General features: G+C 52.2%; 1 protein-coding gene across 4 annotated transcripts in view; it reads left to right on the forward strand.

Moving 5' to 3' along the window:
• Positions 1 to 17,300, forward strand: part of MYO9B (myosin IXB) — a 64,611-nt gene that overhangs the window by 41,013 nt on the left and 6,298 nt on the right. For all 4 annotated transcript variants that reach the window (XM_087816796.1, XM_087816798.1, XM_087816797.1 and 1 more), the window contains 17 exons: positions 815 to 928; positions 2,238 to 2,277; positions 3,233 to 3,355; positions 4,219 to 4,299; positions 5,895 to 6,005; positions 7,309 to 7,431; positions 8,480 to 8,629; positions 8,713 to 8,879; positions 9,577 to 10,443; positions 11,196 to 11,268; positions 11,428 to 11,552; positions 13,631 to 13,764; positions 14,012 to 14,202; positions 15,786 to 15,884; positions 16,006 to 16,179; positions 16,292 to 16,333; positions 16,477 to 16,588. In XM_087816796.1, coding sequence (XP_087672922.1) covers positions 815 to 928; positions 2,238 to 2,277; positions 3,233 to 3,355; positions 4,219 to 4,299; positions 5,895 to 6,005; positions 7,309 to 7,431; positions 8,480 to 8,629; positions 8,713 to 8,879; positions 9,577 to 10,443; positions 11,196 to 11,268; positions 11,428 to 11,552; positions 13,631 to 13,764; positions 14,012 to 14,202; positions 15,786 to 15,884; positions 16,006 to 16,179; positions 16,292 to 16,333; positions 16,477 to 16,588 — 2,726 coding nt within the window. The remainder of the gene's footprint in view (positions 1 to 814; positions 929 to 2,237; positions 2,278 to 3,232; positions 3,356 to 4,218; positions 4,300 to 5,894; positions 6,006 to 7,308; positions 7,432 to 8,479; positions 8,630 to 8,712; positions 8,880 to 9,576; positions 10,444 to 11,195; positions 11,269 to 11,427; positions 11,553 to 13,630; positions 13,765 to 14,011; positions 14,203 to 15,785; positions 15,885 to 16,005; positions 16,180 to 16,291; positions 16,334 to 16,476; positions 16,589 to 17,300) is intronic.

Raw genomic sequence — 17,300 nt, forward strand, 5'->3', positions numbered from 1 at the left:
GTTTTCGCCTCTAAATTATTCTCATTGTCACATACCAGTGCCAGAGTTTGGGCCTAGAACATACTCTCAGATCTGAACCTGAACCCACAGCCATTGAACAAAATGTAGCTAAGGTTGAATTCTTTGGGGTTAAGATATCCTTCAGCCAGTGTTTCCCACCCTCTGCTCTATGCTGGTCACTCTGTGGGTTGGGGACTATCATGTGTACCATAGAGGGTTGAGCAGCATCCCTGCCCTCCACCCACCCGATGCCAGTAGTACCCCCCAATTCCTCCCCCTCATGACAATCAGATGTCCCCTAGTGGGGACGACACAGTGGACAGTATCACCCTGGTTGAGAACCCCTGTGTGAATTTCAACTTATTCTTCCTAAGGCCTCTTTTGAAGGCAACAAGGAGGCTGGCATGTGGCCACAGAATCATTAAGAGAAACTAATCTGCTTCCCTCAGAGAAGCCCACTTCTATTCTCAGCCTTCCCTTGATACTTTTCACAGATTCCAGAAGGCTTTTCAATATGAGGCCTCTTTCAATGATATGAGAAACCATGTTGGAATATCCATTGAGCCTGAAGTGGCCCCAGCGCCCCCAGAGGAGGGGGAGCCTCTTGGGTGGGGGCCACTCCTGGCTGAACCTCCCCCTGACCTTCTTGGTGCTAGAGGGAGAGGCAGCAGTGAGCAGGCTCCCCCACCTGCATGTTTTGGTTCCAGTGGCCTGGGGACAATCCCGACCGTGCCAGGGACTCCCAGGTGGGGGGCCCATTGCTCTAACTTGGTCTCCTTTCTGTCACTGTGCCCCTTTACCCCTTCACTCTCAGCGATTTGCATGACCAAATCATCAAGACCATCAAAGGATTGCCCTGGCAGGGTGAGGATCCCCGTAGGCTTCTCCAGTCCCTCAGTCGGCTCCAGAAACCCCGCACCTTCATCCTGTGAGTCCCCCCAAGGCTGCGGGTGCCACCTCCCCCCCCAACAAGTGCAACGACTGCCTCCCCTGCTCCCGGGACCCATAATGCTGAATCAGCTGCTATAAAGACTTTGCTCTATCTTGTGGTTCTATTCTTACATCAGCAGTTGCTCAGCTCCATGGCCCTCATAATACACCACCCCAGGGTCTGCTGTGGCCCAAATCCCCACCAGCTAGCTGGTGTCCTGCGCAGCTTCATAGGAGCACTCCTCCCACGGGGTCTAAGTCTCTACCCCAGACATGCAGAACAAGTCTTGCTTCCTTCTTTTGCTACTGAGCTCAGAAAGAAGCTGTTGGAAGTAGGACGTGTGATTTCGTATCCTTGCTTTGTGTGGACGGCAGTGTGATGTGGTAGGAAGGACCCAGAAGCCCCATAAACTAGGTTTGGACCCGGAATCCCTCCTGCTCACCACCCGGCCTTTGTCTACAAAGCAGGGATGATGATTTTCATGTCCACAGCACCAGGCAGACAATTGGGACTGGCTGAGAGCACAGTTTGTACGTACAACACAGCCAGTTTCCAAATACATTTTTATCAGGCTTTTTTCCACCCCACGGGAATTAAGATGAAACCTGACACACGTAGACCCTCACAGCCATGCTTCGTGCAGATCTGTGGGGCCCTACCGCCTCAGCTGGTCCTAAAAATGAGCCATGCTGCAACTTTTTTAAGAAATTTTTCTTTTGTTTCCATAGTGTCTGGTGGGGGCTGTCCCTCCTTCCTCTGCCAAAAGATCGACTTTCATTTTTCACTTTGCGCCAGCATAAGTTCAAAGGGCGCTCCTCCCAAGGCCCCATTTCAGTGTTTTGCAGGGTGGGGGGACCCAGAAGGGATTCTGTGTGCCTGCTTCAAGTTTGCCAACGTGTAGCAGATAGAGCTGAGACACCTGGTAGGCACTGGAACCTTGCAGTGTCCCTCAAAGCTCCACTCAGGGTATCCCCATCATTTTGTGAAATCCATCAGCTGCCCCATAGCTGGCACTGTGCAGATGCATGTTCTGCTGTGTAGATTACCAGCCCCCCTTTCCTGCTCCCTGGACATCCAGGTGGCCCCCAGACCAGATGCTCCTGTCACCCAGGGAAGCCAGTGTACACAGAGCCCCACCTGGTCCTTGGAGAGGCAGTGGCGGTGGCCTCGTTGCACTTGTGCTTCTCGACTCTCCATTCTCTCTGCTCTCGCTCCGTCTAACCGCCAGGCGTGGCTTGCTGAACTAACCCAGATCCAGACCCCATGTTCCTTCTGTTCACAAAACCATTTTTAATATTTTTGACAGGAAAAGTAAAGGTACCAAACAAAAGCAGATCATTCCAAAGGTAAACACCTGCGACGCCATCTAATGCTGCCTTGCTTTTATCTGTCTAGAGCACCTGGCTCAAGTTATTTTCCAGAAAATGGGGATGGGGGGCTGGCTTTTAACTTCTCTGGCTTCCTTCCTTCCTCTTTCCCTCATCTCCTTCTCTCCCCCTCTCAAAAAAAAAAAAAAAATACTCCTGTTGAGATGATTTGAAGGTGTCTTTGGGTTTCTCAGAAGTAGAATTTGCACAAGTGGTATATGGGGGAAGTCCCAGGAAAAGCCTGAGAGTGGACTGGGGAAGGACTGAGCAAGGAGGTGGGCTCATCCTGGTCCATGGGGAGCCCAGGAGCATGAATAGCACCACAGAGTTTTTGCTACTCAGAGGCAGCAGACCCTTCTGTCATACCCCACATAACGGGTCTTTAGCTACCAGCCACCTCTAGGAGATGCAACCTGCTGAGTATCCAGGGAGAGGAGACCCTTCAACCAGGGTGGCCCCTCCAGGCAGGGGCAGCCAAGACCCCAGCAACTGGCTGCGGGTAACATGCACCCAGGTGTTCTGTCTTATCTCCACATGCAGCATATGGGCAGATTATGAAGTTTGTAGAAGAGTAAGAGCAGCCTCTAGTCTAGTTAGCAGAGGGGACAGTGCGAGTCCTTCTCATCAGCCAATAGTAAGGGTCAGCAATTCTTGAGCTGCACAGAAGGAAGGCTATGCTCATGGCCCTTGCCTTCCGGGCACCTGGGCCACAAAAGAGGCTGTAATCAGCCTTCCTGGTGCCAGTGCCATTCACAAGGCACAGCCCAGGCTCAGTCCCGCCAGGCCCACGTGCCCCAGTTTCCAGTAGCACAGTCATGAAACCAATACTAAGAGCTGCCACCCCCAGGGGCATTGTCCTGGCTCCAGAATGAATGCCTCCTGGTGCCTGTTGGGACCTCAGGAGGGCAGGCCAGACACTGTGTGTCTGTCGTAGAACCTGCTGGACTCCAAGTCCCTGAAGCTCATCATCAGTATGACCCTGCACGACCGTACCACCAAGTCACTGCTGCACCTGCACAAGAAGAAGAAGCCCCCAAGCATCAGCGCCCAGTTCCAGGTGGGTGGCCCCGACGCTTATCTGGCTCAGCCAAAACAAACTCAACACGGGCAGCTGATCACCATCCCAAGGTTCCCCCCACCCCCATCCCCACCGGCACTGCTTGACATCTGGGGCTGGGTCATTCTCCCAGGTGGGGGCCATCCTGTGTACTGTGGAATGTTGAACAGCATCACTGGCCTCCACCCACCAGATGCCAGTAGCATCCTCCAGTTGTGACACAACCAAAAAGTCTCCAGATACTGCCAAATGCCCCAGGGGAGACAGAACTGCCCCTGGTTGAGAACGAGTTTAAAACCAATTACATGTCAGCATGTGAGTTAATGTAACCACTGAGCTGTGTCCTTAGCTCACGTTTTCCCTTTTTCCCCCGGCTATCAGGAATACCTTTTGGGGAGAGTCCAATGGCTGCTGCACCTCACCATTACGTTTTTTATTCATTCACTGTTTTCTCAATCTGAGTCTTCTTGTCCCACCTTGGCTTTTTTTACAATTACCTCATGTAGGAGCTCCCACAAATCCTTTTTGGAAACAGTAGACCAGAGACCAAAATCACTATATACATAGTCCCTTCTGAGGCGACTTGTTTTAAATCCCCAGAAGGAGTTTATCTGATCCACTCCCCACCTTCTACCCGAAGCAAAGAGCTGGATGACCTTAGGAAGATGGCAGCCACAGGGACCCCACAACTCCCTCAGGGTCTCCCCAGGGTAGCGCAGCCTCTGGTCAGAATGTCCAGCTATAATCTCCCATATCCCACATTACCCCAGATTCCTCTGGTGATGCAGGCATCCTGGATCCCCTCTCACTGAGATGCATGCCTCAGGGGGCCTCAGCTAAGCACCTTGTTTCTCTTTCCCCAGACATCCCTTAACAAGCTCCTGGAGGCGCTGGGAAAGGCAGAGCCCTTCTTTATCCGCTGTATCCGCTCCAACGCTGAGAAGGTGAGGAGCTCCTGTGTCGGGGAAGTGAAGGCCGAGGTCTGGTGGCCAAGGAGGGTGGGGCAGGAAAGGCCTCAAGGAACCAAATGTTCATATAAGTTCTGGGAACCATAAACAGAGTGCCATGGCCAGAGGTGGGGGGTGAGGGGTGGGGGTCAGCAGGAGGCAGCAAGGACAACCACAAGCAGGGATGTCATCTGGAATATGAAGGGGCCCCATAGAAGGTTTGCTCAAGGAGGGACAGGTCTCAAGTGCTCTTCAGATATAGCCCAACAGTGGTGAGTACGCAATGAAGGGAGGGGCTGAGGTCATGCAGCAGGAGCCCAGACCCTGCTGCTCATCCAGAAATTTCTTTAAAGGTGGGGCTCTAACTGCAGACTCAGCCCTCAATGCTGGCTTATTTTGTCCCAGGGGTCCACTGGTACTTTGCTGGGGACCATTTGGGATCTAGGCTCCCTCCCTGGCACAAGTGACCCCTGGGCAGAGGACCCTGGCAGCTCTCTTCTTCCTTACCCTTTATCTCTACTCTTCCTGTTTCTCTGGCTCTGCCCTGCTCCTGGGACACTCTGCTAGCATCCAAGCCTGGCTTCTCCCTGCCAGGTGCCATGGCTTCCGTCCTCTCCTCCTCTCCCTTCCTGCTTTCCAGTTCTCCCAGTGGTGACTCAGAAAAGGTCTTTGCCCCCCATTCTTGCAGCAACAGAATCTGGCCCTACTTCTCAGGGATTCTTACTTCAACTTTGGGCAACCCAGGAAATGCTCCATCAACACCTGCTCTGGGCAAGGGCCATGCTAGTAGATGGTTCTTTGAGGTGGGGCAGCTGTCCTGTGAATTGCAGGGTATTAAGCAGCATCTCTGGCCTTGTAGAGCCCACCAGATGCTGAAAGCGGCACTACCCCCCCACCACCCAGTTGTGGCAACCCCGTCCCCAATGCTGTTCCCTCCCCTCCATCCACTTAAAATAACACCCATTAACATGGAGACCATATCATTCCCAGACCCTCCTTCCCCTCATCTCTATAGCAGCAGGCATCTCCCTACATCCCTGTCAGCCCCTCCTTCTCTGGGCCTTCACCCCCACCCTCCGCCTCAGTCCAGGGTCCCCTCTCCTATGACACCTCTCACAGGGACCCCAGCAGCATCCACCCCTTCACGTATGCACGTGGCTCCCCACTCCCAGACTGCATTCTCTCTGTAGAATCCCTCATACCTGGCACAGAGTACAAGTTCAGCCCAGGTTTGGTTTGGGCCTTAGGAAAGAACTCTACAGCATATTATCTTGAATTAGGCAGTAAGGAGTGACATCTGTCTTCTGGACAACAGGGATTAGTACAGATCAGATAATCAGGTTTTCTAGAAAAAATAAATGCCTTGAGCACCACTGCTGGCTGGCCTCACCTCTTTATTCCAAAAAGCATGTCCTTGAGCAGGGAAAGGCAGATCCTTAGGTGCCCATAGCTGCATGCTAAGGACAGTTCCAGACCAGCCAGACCCTATATGTGTGCTGGAACCTTGTCCCACAGCTCCCCGTCCCCAAACGCCTACAGGCTTGGACATCTGGCCACAGGCACCTGCCCTGATCGATTGCATCCCATTTCAGAAAGAGCTGTGCTTCGACGATGAGCTGGTGCTGCAACAGCTGCGCTACACAGGCATGCTGGAGACTGTACGCATCCGGAGGTCAGGGTACAGTGCCAAGTACACATTCCAGGTAGGCTGAACACATGTGGCTGCCTGTGACACAGTGGAGGGCTGAGGGCCAGCCACCTCCCACTTCCAGAGAGAATGATGCTCTGGAGCATGAACCCATCAGGTTATTTTATGCCATGGTTTATCCACCCAGCACCACTGGATCATTCTCTGTCATAGGAGGGCAGGTTTCCTCAGAAGAGGTGGCTGGGCCCAAGCCAAGCCTTCAATGATGCAGAGGTGTGAAAACAAGCCAGGAAGAGGGATTTGCACAAGCAGATCCCTATGCAGCGCTGCCCTTTATTGAGCACCTTCTATGACAGATGCTTTATACCCAACTCTTTTATTCTGCCAACCAGCAGCAAGAGGGCCTGGTTCCTATGTTCCTGATACAGAAACTAAGGCCCAGGGAAGTAATGACCTCAGAGATGGCTTCCTGGGCATTCTCAAAACACAAGGGATCATGAGTAACCTCACATTGGAGGAGACCAAATTGTAGAGCAGTTTCTCAGTCATGATACCACTGACACACAGGGCTGATCATTCTCCATGGTAGAGCCATCCTGTGCACTGTAGGGTACTGAGCAGCATCCCTGGCCTCCACCCACTCAATGCCAGCAGCACATTCACCCCCTGCCCCCAAGTTGTGACAACTCAAGATGTCTCCAGACATCACCAAATGTCCCCATGGGTCAGCATGGCCCGGGTTGAGAACCCTGGGTTCATAACCCTGGCTGGCACCAACTTTGTGGTGCTTGAGTGAGCACTGGCTCCAAAGCCAGAGGTGGCAACACCTAGTCCCTATTCAAATTTACCTGCATGGCCTTGAGGACGTGACTTCATCATTATATGCCTCTCTTTTCTTAGCCACAGCATGGAAATAATATCTTTCTGACCTTATATAAATAGGGGAGGCAAAATTACAGAAAAGGGAGAAAATGCTAGTGTGTTTTACTAATGACTAGCTCTTAAAATTTAACATAATTGTTTTCTTAAAAGGCACGTGCCTCCAGTTGTGGTTCAGCTCTCTAATGAACCGTAGACTGTGAGCCCCCTGAGGGTGGCCCCATCTCCTGGGCACTCTCCCCAACAATGCCAGCACCAAGCAGGCCCTCGATAGCCACTCATCAACTGACTAAAAGATCCAGTGCTCTGTGTCTGCAACAGTCTTAAGTTTTAGACTATTTCAGAAACTCCAAGATTTTAGCTCCATCAGTACTGTTTACATTAAACTAAATTTCGGCTTTGGAAATGGCTTAATGAGGGAATTGCCACCCTTGTTGATAGCACTTAGTCGGATTCTCTTTTCTGCCAAAATCACCTAGGATTTCACAGAGCAGTTCCAGGTGCTACTGCCCAAGAACACCCAGCCCTGCAGGGAGGTCATCTCTGCCCTGCTGGAGAAGATGAACGTCGACAAGAGGAGCTACCAGATTGGAAAGACCAAGGTCAGTGTTACCCCCACCAGGGGTGGCTGCAAACCTATAACCCACCTTCCATCATACACAGTGTCCTCCCACAGCCCTGGGTCATACACTGAAAAATAAGGGGCTCTGCTGTGTTTCTTGGGACCCAGCACATTATTTCTTTTTGGAAGGCAAAGGATGCACCTGTGGGCCTGGGGCTCAAGCATCTGCCCTGTTTCCAGTTTCCTCACATGTAGGCTACAGACAATCACATCATTCCACAGGGTGTTCAGGGGCCAGGCAGTAACCATTATAGTGTCTGGCAGGTTTCCTTCACTCATCTTCCCTCCAGAAACCATCTCCCACTTCTGGATGTATGTTGGTTACTTCTTGTCCAACAAGTGCCAAGGTCAGCTCCCTGTTACAACTTCACCTAATGTGAAAAATCCCTTCATGGTTCCCCAGCACATGTGACCCAGTAATTCCACTCCTAGATATTGACCCAAAAGAACCAAAAACAGGTAGATATTCAAACAAATATTTGTACATGCATGTTCATAGCAGCATTAGTCACAGTCGCCAAAAGATAGAAACAACCCAAGTGTTCACAAAATGTGGTTCATCCACAGAGTGGAATATTTCTCAGCCCTGATTCAAGGATGAACCTTGAAAACATTACACTGAGTGAAAGAAGCCAGACACAAAAGGACACATGGTTTGTGATTCTGTTTAGATGAAATATCTAGAATAAGCGAATCCATAAAGACAGAAAGCAGATTAGTAGTTGCCGGGGTGTACAGGAGGAGGAATGGGGAGTGACTGCTCACTGGGACATTTCATCACCTTTTTGGGTGATGAAATGTTCTAGACTAGATAGAGATGATGGTTGCACAGCATTGTGAATGTTCTAAATGCTGCTAAATTCTTTAAATGGTTAATTTTATGTTACATGGATTGCATCTCAGTACATTTCAAAAAACACTCCCCTTGGCCAGGTCAGTCAGCACTCACTCTCAAGGTGGCTGTGCAAACCTCCTAGACTCAGGGGTTCTGGGGGCCTTGCTGACCCCTCCTGTGCTCACCCCCCCAGGTTTTCCTGAAGGAGACAGAGCGGCAGGCCCTGCAGGAAACACTGCACCGAGAAGTTGTACGGAAGATCCTGCTCCTGCAGAGCTGGTTCCGGATGGTGCTGGAACGCCGGCACTTCCTACAGATGAGGCGGGCGGCCATCACCATCCAGGTATCGCATAGCCAAAGGGCCCAGGTGTGGGAGGTGAACAGGGTGGCTCACACGTGGCCCCTGAACACCTGCCCTGCTCTCAGGCCTGCTGGAGGTCCTACCGTGTTCGACGGGCTCTGGAGAGGACACAAGCCGCCGTATACCTCCAGGCCATGTGGAGGGGCTACCGGCATCGGGCGGCCTACCGGCGCCAGAGACAGAGCATCATCCACCTGCAGAGCCTCTGCCGGGGGCACCTGCAGCGCAAGAGGTGAGCGGAATAGGGCTCTGCTCCCCAGAATGTTCCAGAAGCCAGAAAGTTCACTCACTCTAAAGTTGCCTGAGATACACACAGAACTGTCAGAATGTCATTCAGAATACAGGGAGGCTGGGGAGGGACTGGTGGAAATCCAGCCATCTCGGTACACAAGTCCCAGAGAAACATTCCGGGGCTAGTGGGTTGTGCTTATGGCAAAGCCCCAGGTCACCATCATCTGCATTGGGTCACCACCAGACACCCCTGCACCTGCCCACCCCAGGCCTGTCAGTGGAGCACCTGGAATCAGAGGGGGAGGGTTCAGGCCATCCTGGGCTCCCCTTCCAACACACTCACACATGGAGCTTGAGTGTCCACCAAGGGTCCCAGAGGAATTCCGGGGTTTCTAAACAGGCCTCTCCCACAACAGACCTAATGAAGATACCCCTGAACTAGCCAGGCAGACCTAGGGCAGAGATGACCATGAGGACAGGGCCACTCCCCTGTATTCCTCCCCTTTCCTAGCCGAGGAGGTTCTGCCTTTCCAGAAGCATTTCTGAGAGCCAGAGACCAAGCCTGGCCCTCCAGCCTGCAAGCTGCAAGGGGGTCCCACCAGAGCATGGCTCAGAGGCCCCCCAACAACCTGGGTGGATTCTGGGGGCAGCAGGTACATTTGTTCCTGAATCCACCCCCTTTACTCTCCTCGCACCAGCTTTCGTCAGATGGTTGCAGAGAAGCAGAAGGCGGAAGATAAGGAGAGGGAAGCCCTGCAAACCTCAAGGGAAGAAACTGCAGCGGGTAGGCCCAGCCCAGAACTGTCGGAGGACAGCGAGCATTTAACGCTGGAGCCCGAGGTGCGGCTGAGCCACAGGACTCCTGCAGAGAGTTTCCACCCTGAGAAGGAAAGCCCTAGCCCAGAGAAAGTTCTCTCATCCCAGAAAAACGCCCCTGAAAGTCACGAGAAAGTGCCCAGCAGCCGGGAGAAGCGCGAGTCTCGGCGGCAGAGAGGACTAGAGCACGTGGAACTCCAGAACAGACACATCCAGTCTTGTAAGGATGAGAACACCTTCAGAGAACCTTCCTCAATGGTCTCTCTGGAGCAGGAGGAGCACCTCCCTCAAGACAGAAAGGAGAGCAGAAAAGATGAAGCCCTCTCAGACACAGGGACGGAGATGGAGAACTCTGCCCCTGAAAATCAGCCTGAGGGGCCACCTCAAGCCACACCAGCCTGCCATGTCCCCAACGAAACCCCACAGGTGCCCCAGGACTGCGTGGAACAGCCCACCAGCCTGGCTCTGGACAGCAGGATCAACACACTGGCCCCCGGCACCACCCCCGAGAACCCTGAGGACGAGAGCAAGCCGAGTGGTGGCCCAAGGGCACAGGACCAGCCCGGGAGCCCTGGAAGCTCCACCCAGATTCAGCGGTACCGGGATCCTGCCTCTGAGCGGCTGGCCAGTGCCGTCGAGCTGTGGCGGGGCAAGAACTTGATGTCTGCTGGCCCCAGCACTATGCTGAGCCAGTCCCTGGACCTTAGCGAGCGGCACCGGGCCACGGGGACCTCCCTCACACCCACAGAGTAAGCCCTACACCCTTCTTTGTCCTATCACAGTGGGCAGGCAGGACAGGGGACTCACAGCCAAAGGCCTGGCAGCAGGACTGGCTGCATACAACAGTATCTGGAGTCTACTTGTCCTGTGGGTGGGGCCACCGTGTACACTGTAGGGTACAGATATCCCCAGAACAGAGTAGCTCTGTGTCCAAGAGCTGACACCAGGTGTATGGGGCCCTGAAGGAGGGAGACAGGTCCAGCAAGGATGAGGCACCTGCCTGAGGCTGCCTAGCTGGGGTCTGACAGAACCCCAGACCCTAGGGTTTCCCACTGATATAAGCTGTGTTCACTCAGAAAGCACCTGGACTAAAGGGACCAGGCCCCTCTGGTCAAGGGCCCCACTCCCCACCCTACCTGGGCCTCAGTTTCCTCATCAGTGAATGGGGGTGACTACACCTGCTCATGTGTTGGAGGAGAAACACACAGCTGTCGATATGCGCTGCCTGACCCTAACTTAAATATCGGGGATTCCAAGTACCAGACTGTCGTCCCAGAGGCCCACTTGGCTGAAGGAAAAAAGAGTGGAGGCTTCTGCTAGGGCTGGCGGCTGGGGCTAGCTCCCTCTCTGGGTGAGGCCATCCCATGCACTGCAGGGTACAGAGCAGCATCCCCAGTCTCCACCCACCAGATGCCAATAAAATTACCCTCCAGTTATAACAATGAAAAACATATCTGAATTCCTTCTTGTCAATAAAAGCCACATTTCTGTGATCTCGCAGGGAGAGGCGCATTTCGTTATCCACCAGTGACGTCTCCAAGCTCCTCCCAGCCCTGGCCCAGGCCAAGACTCAGGTAAAGCTTCAGGCTGCAGCTCTCTCCCCTCAGGGTCCAGGCTCACCTCTGCCCCGAAGGGCAGCTTAAGAGAAAAGGGGAGTCAGTGGACAGCACACAGTGATGCAGGGACCCAACGAGGCTACCTGCCTTTGCTTACCCGGACCCATTCTCTCACAGCCTCTGTCAGAAAGCGTGGATGGTGAGCCTAGCACGAAGAAGGCGGCCGTCCAGAAGAAGAAGTCAGGCGATGCATCTACTGGTGCAGACTCAGGGCTGTCCCCAGGCCCCCAGGCTGACTCTAAGTGAGTATGGGGCTTGGGGGTGGGCTCAGGCCTCCAGTTTTGGAGTGGTCTGGTCTCCTAAACCAACAACATTTACAAAACTGAGCCAGATGCTTGCTTGGTAGCAGTTCTGTGACAACAGGCCCTCATAGAGCCCAGGGGCTGGTAACATCGGGATGAAACAATTCCACTGAAGCCTAGAGCCCATCTGTGTCACCTCTGGGTCCAGACAGATGGGTTCCATTTGGCTTTTCATGGATTCAGAACCAGCTGCCCCGTCCCTATCTCCAATACCTCCTGGGTCCTTGGATAGAAAATCTAGGCCAAGGCTTTGTCCCCAGAATCTCCGGCCCAAGTGCTGTGGATGATTCCGTCCCAGAGCAGAGAGGATGGGCTACGGAATAGGGAAGCTTTGATCCAAAGAGGTGAAGAAGGTGAAGAACAGTCTGTAGTGGGAGGCAGAGTGCCCACTGTGTGGAAACCCCACACCAAAGCAAAGATCCAACAGTAGGGTGGCTTCAAACAACAGAAACCTATTCCCTCACCGTCCTAGAGGCCAGAAGTCCAAAATCCAGGTGTCACGGGGCACACTTCCTCCAGAGGCAGGGGAGCATCCTTCCTGTCTCTCCCAGTTTCTAGGGACTCGAGGTGTCCTTGGCTTATGGACATATTGGTTTAGTCTCTGCCTCTGTCATCACGTGACCTTCTCCTGTGTCATCTTTTTTTATGTCTCTTATAAGGACACTTATCGTTGGATTTAGGGCCCATCTGGGTAATCCAGATGATCTCATCTTGAGATCTTTCACTTAGTGTCTTAGTCCATTCAGGTTGCTATAAAAGAATACCACAGACTGAGCAGCTTAAACAGCAAGGCATTTAGTTCTCCCTGTTCTGGAGGCTAGACTTCCGAGATCAAGGGTACCAAGCAGATTTGGTGTCTGGTGAGAACCCGCTTCCTGGTTCATAGGCAGCATCTTCTCTCTCTGTTCTCGCATGGCAGAAGGAGCCAGGGCAAGCTCCCCTAGGTCTCTCATAAGGACACTAATCCCGTTCATGAGGGCTCTAACCTCACAATTGAATCACCTGCCAAAGGCCCCACCTCCTAATACCATCACATTGGGGGGTTAGGCTTCAGCATGTTTTGGGGAGGGTTTTCTCCCATAATCAAAACTTTATTGAAAAACTAACACCCAAATAGGAAATCACTGTTGTATACTTACAAAATTAAATGTAATTACATTATCTTGGTAGATTAACTAGAATTACTGAATTGATAAGGTTTTCTGTGATATAATACAAATTCAGGAAGTTGTGTGGATCATTATTAGTGTTGCTTTCTTCTAAATGATCACCCTTCTGTGAGCCTAGCCATTCCTCCTGTCAGCTGGCACAACACTTGAACAGCCTACACAAAGAACCACCGTCAGCATGACTGAAAACCAGGGGACCTCGTAGCAAGCTGGACATTTTTATATCCATAAAAGAAGAATTTGAGTTGAACTCGTCATTTCTTTTTTTGTTTTTTCTTTTCCTCTTCCAAGAACAGATGTAGTAAATCTCTAGCCAAAGGCATGTTGATCCTGTCAGAAGCCCAGGCTGTCATGATTTCCGAGGTGACACCCCTGGAGAACAGGCACAAGGCATCAACTTCAACATTTGAATTTGGGGAGACACACACATACAGTTTGATCACATCTGCAAAGACCCTTTTCCCAAATAAGACCATGCTTATAGGCCCTGAGGGTTAGCACATAGACACAACTTCTGTGGGGCCACTATTCACCTTACCACACACTCAGTAACCACAGTGCACAACTTAGTGTTTATTTTTTGTCATTTTTTTCCCTAACTTTGTGCCATAAAAATACATAAGGACAACGGAGTGGTTTTATTTTTTATATGAAAATGGGGTCAGCATCTTGCTTTATCACCTAACTCCTCTGTCAGTTCACAAAAATTGACCTTTTAGTAACATCTGGTTCCGTCGATAACAAAGAAAAGGGTTATATGTCTTTTTATGGTAAGATGACCCTTTCTTTGGCCTCACATCTGTTTTCATTTCCTGAGGCTTAAACAGAACCCCTTACTTTCTCCTTCAGGTCCACATTTAAGAGACTTTTCCTGCATAAGACAAAGGATAAAAAGTACAGCCTGGAGGGTGTGGAGGAGACGGAGAACTCAGTCCCTGGGCAAGTTGTGCTGGAAGCCGCCACCATGAAGAAGAATCTGGAAGGTTGGTCACCTGAAGCCTCAGGGATAGGCAGCAGATCCACTGGGCCCCTGAGGACATCCATCCTCAGGTGGGGCCTTGGGCCCAAGCCTCAGGGCTAGTTTCCACCCTTGGAGGCACATTCAGGTTGTGGACCCCAGTTTACAGCAGTAAGGGGTCCTGGCTCTCTGTGTTTGTGATCATGCCCCAAGAGGCCAACCATCATCCTCCCCAGAACCCACCCTCACCAGCCATTCCTTCTCCCCAACAGCCCCATCAGGCCACCAGCACCGCCACACCACGGGCGAGAAGCACACCAAGGAGACAGGAGGCAAAGGGAAGAAAAACCGAAACCTCAAGATTGGCAGAATCACGGTGTCAGAGAAGTGGCGGGAGTCAGTGTTCCGCAAAATCACCAATGCCAACGAGCTCAAGTACCTGGATGAGTTCCTCCTCAACAAGGTAGGCTGGCAAGAGTTCACAGGGGCAGGGGACACGCACAGGGCGGGGGTATGTGCACAGGCTCAGATCTGGGCTACCCCAGGCTGTCACCACCCAATAGTTTTCAGAGCCACCTTAGCAGGCTGGAAACAGAAAGTCCAGGTGCACAGTTATACCACACAGGAAGTGGCGCTTTCTTTAAAACCTGGCCTGGGCTCACGCCAGACTATTTGTAATGTACATTCATCTCAGTCAGTGCAGATACAGTTGTCCCTCAGGATCTAAAGGGGATTGGTTCCAGGACTCCTGTAAGTACCCAAATCCGTGGATGTTCAAGTCCCTTCTGTTTTCATCTACACTACAGCAGAGCATCCTACACATCACTTCACTGATGTAGATTCAATGTAGTGTTCAGCAAGTGGCAAATTCAAGTTTTGCTCTTTGGAATGTTCTGGGATTTATTTTTGTTTTCTGAATTGGTTAAATCTACAGATGCAAAACCCACGGATATGGAAGGCCAACTTTATTTACATTTCACTCCAAAATCTCTGTGGGTCTTCTTAGGGGCTGGACACAATGTGTAGGACCGTGTTACAATCTGGGCTGGACACAATGTGTAGGACCGTGTTACAATCCAAGGTGTCTGATTCTGGGATGAGCCTGTCCCAAGGGGTTGTGGCAAGGGGTTGTGACCTTTGCTGGAATTGTCTCACATGTGCATGCACACAAACATGGGAGTTGGGTACCCAGCAGATGCATTTTATCCTGTGGTTCCAGCCCAGGACGTTTGAAATCTTCAGTTAGAAGACACTTCATCTGTTGTATTGCAGTGACCCTGGGGGCAGTTGCCACACTTACTCACACACACGGGAGACAGAAACACCGAGATCCAGAATAACCTTCTGGGCAGGACACACTTATGTCCCACCAGGCTGTCTCTAGGTCCACCAGCCTCACTGTGGCTCAGATATGGCCCAGTCGTGCCTAGCCATGGCCATAAACTTCTCATTTTATTTAGAGTAAGCTTTTACAAAATGCACTGGGCCTTATGGCTGATACTGATTGAGCACTTACTTGTGCAGCTGACGTGAATAAGCCATGGCCTCATGGTGTTCATGGCTCCAGCTGTGGACAATTCCACAGCATACAGAATTGGATTTGGGAGCTTCTCAGAGGCACAGCAAGCTGACAGGGACCCTGCAAATGGTGGATGCATCGTGAAATAATCAGGCCATTCGAGGCAGCCTTTCCTGGGGCTTGGCTAGGGCGTCAAGTGCCAGTGTGGCGATTTTGCCCCCAGGGACACTTTGCAATGTCTGCAAGTGTTTTTAGTCATCATAGTTGAGGGGTGCTACTGGCATCTTGTGGGTAGATACCAGGAGTGCTGCTCCCCACCCCCAAGTGAGCCAGCCCCAAATGTCAACAGTTTGAACCTGGGCTAAATGGACTGGAGAGACCAGGGTTGGCCAGAGGGCCTGGATTTTATTCTGCAAGCTCAGGGGAACCAGGGAAGAGCTTGGGACGGATCAGAGTGTTCGCCACTCAGATGCTCAGTGTGAGGGGACACAGGGTCAGTGGATCTCTCCCTCCCTTCACCTCTACAGATAAATGACCTGCGTTCCCAGAAGACGCCCATCGAGAGCTTGTTCATTGAGGCCACAGAGAAGTTCAGGAGCAACCTCAAGACCATGTACTCTGTCCCCGTATGTGTAGCCCCCAACCCCAGAAGGGGCCTGGCTATCACCCAGCCTTCCCCAGGACACACTTTGCCCCACCCAACCCCAGTCAGTCTGTCCAGTGAGGTCACACCTTTCATCCTTGCAGAACGGGAAGATCCACGTTGGCTATAAGGACCTGATGGAGAACTACCAGATTGTTGTGAGCAACCTGGCAGCCGAGCGCGGCGAGAAGGACCCCAACCTGGTCCTCAACCTCTTCCAGTCACTGCTGGACGAGTTCACGCGCGGGCACTCCAAGAATGATTTTGAGCAGCCCAAGGTGGGTGGTGCCATATTGAGTGTGGGCAGGGTGCCAGCATGGTGTGGGGGGCCGGCTAGGGAAAGGGTTACTCCAGGAGCCCACACAGACCCGCCTTTGTGCTCCCTCACAGCAGAGCAAAGCTCAGAAGAAGAAACGGAAGCAGGAACGCGCTGTAAGTATGAGTGTGCACATGCAAGTGTGTGCACTCGCACAGACGAACATGTATTTTCCCACCCAGTCCTAAAGAAACCTAGTTGTGAATGAGTAGCCCCTGGCCCTGAGATGTTTCTAAGTACCCTCCTCCTTGGTTCCCAGGTCCAGCAGCACAATGGGCACGTGTTTGCCAGCTACCAGGTGAGCATCCCGCAGTCTTGCGAGCAATGCCTCTCCTACATCTGGCTCATGGACAAGGCCCTATTCTGCAGCGGTGAGTGTCCCAGAGCCCCAGCACCCCACTGTACCTCTGACCCCCCCATGCCCCCATCCCTCCACCAAATCTCCAGATTACCCACTGTACCTCCTGACCCCCCTCTGTACCCCCCTATACCCCCCTAACCCCTTGCTGAGTGCCAGGGTCTTCACCCCAGCCACAGGATGGATCTTTCCAGAACACTACCCCGGCCGCATCTCACCTACTCAAAGGTCCACCAGAGCAGGTCACACACTGCCTGAGCTGCTGGCCCCTCCTGCATATTCCAGGGGAATCCAGTCATTCCCCATCAGCAAACCCTGAGAGAGAGGCACAGCCCAGGATGGCCCAGCTGTCCCTCGGTCAGGTGGACAGGAGGTAACCAAGCCATGACTGGAGACCACTTGGCCCTCGGAAGCCTCGTGAGGTCTAATAGGCCTCTACCACTTACATTTTCCTAGGATCAGCCAAGCCTGGCTTTCTTTTCAACACAGGGTTTCCTCCTCTCCCTTTGGGCCATGTGTGGGGAACAGTTCTCCATCCCACATCTGCCATAAACATCAGCAGTTATTACTGTGCTGAGATAAGGATACACCCAGATGCCACCTCCTCTTTATCATAGCTGATTTCTTCTTTCCTTGCATAACATTCCTGTAGCCTGGGGTTTGGTGTCGTTGGCAGAAACAAAAGCAACATCGCTCATACCACCGTCACAGGCCAAATCCCCAGG

The sequence above is a fragment of the Miniopterus natalensis genome, chromosome 4 (genome assembly GCF_054644295.1).
Source record: "Miniopterus natalensis isolate mMinNat1 chromosome 4, mMinNat1.hap1, whole genome shotgun sequence".
Lineage (NCBI taxonomy): Eukaryota > Metazoa > Chordata > Mammalia > Chiroptera > Miniopteridae > Miniopterus > Miniopterus natalensis.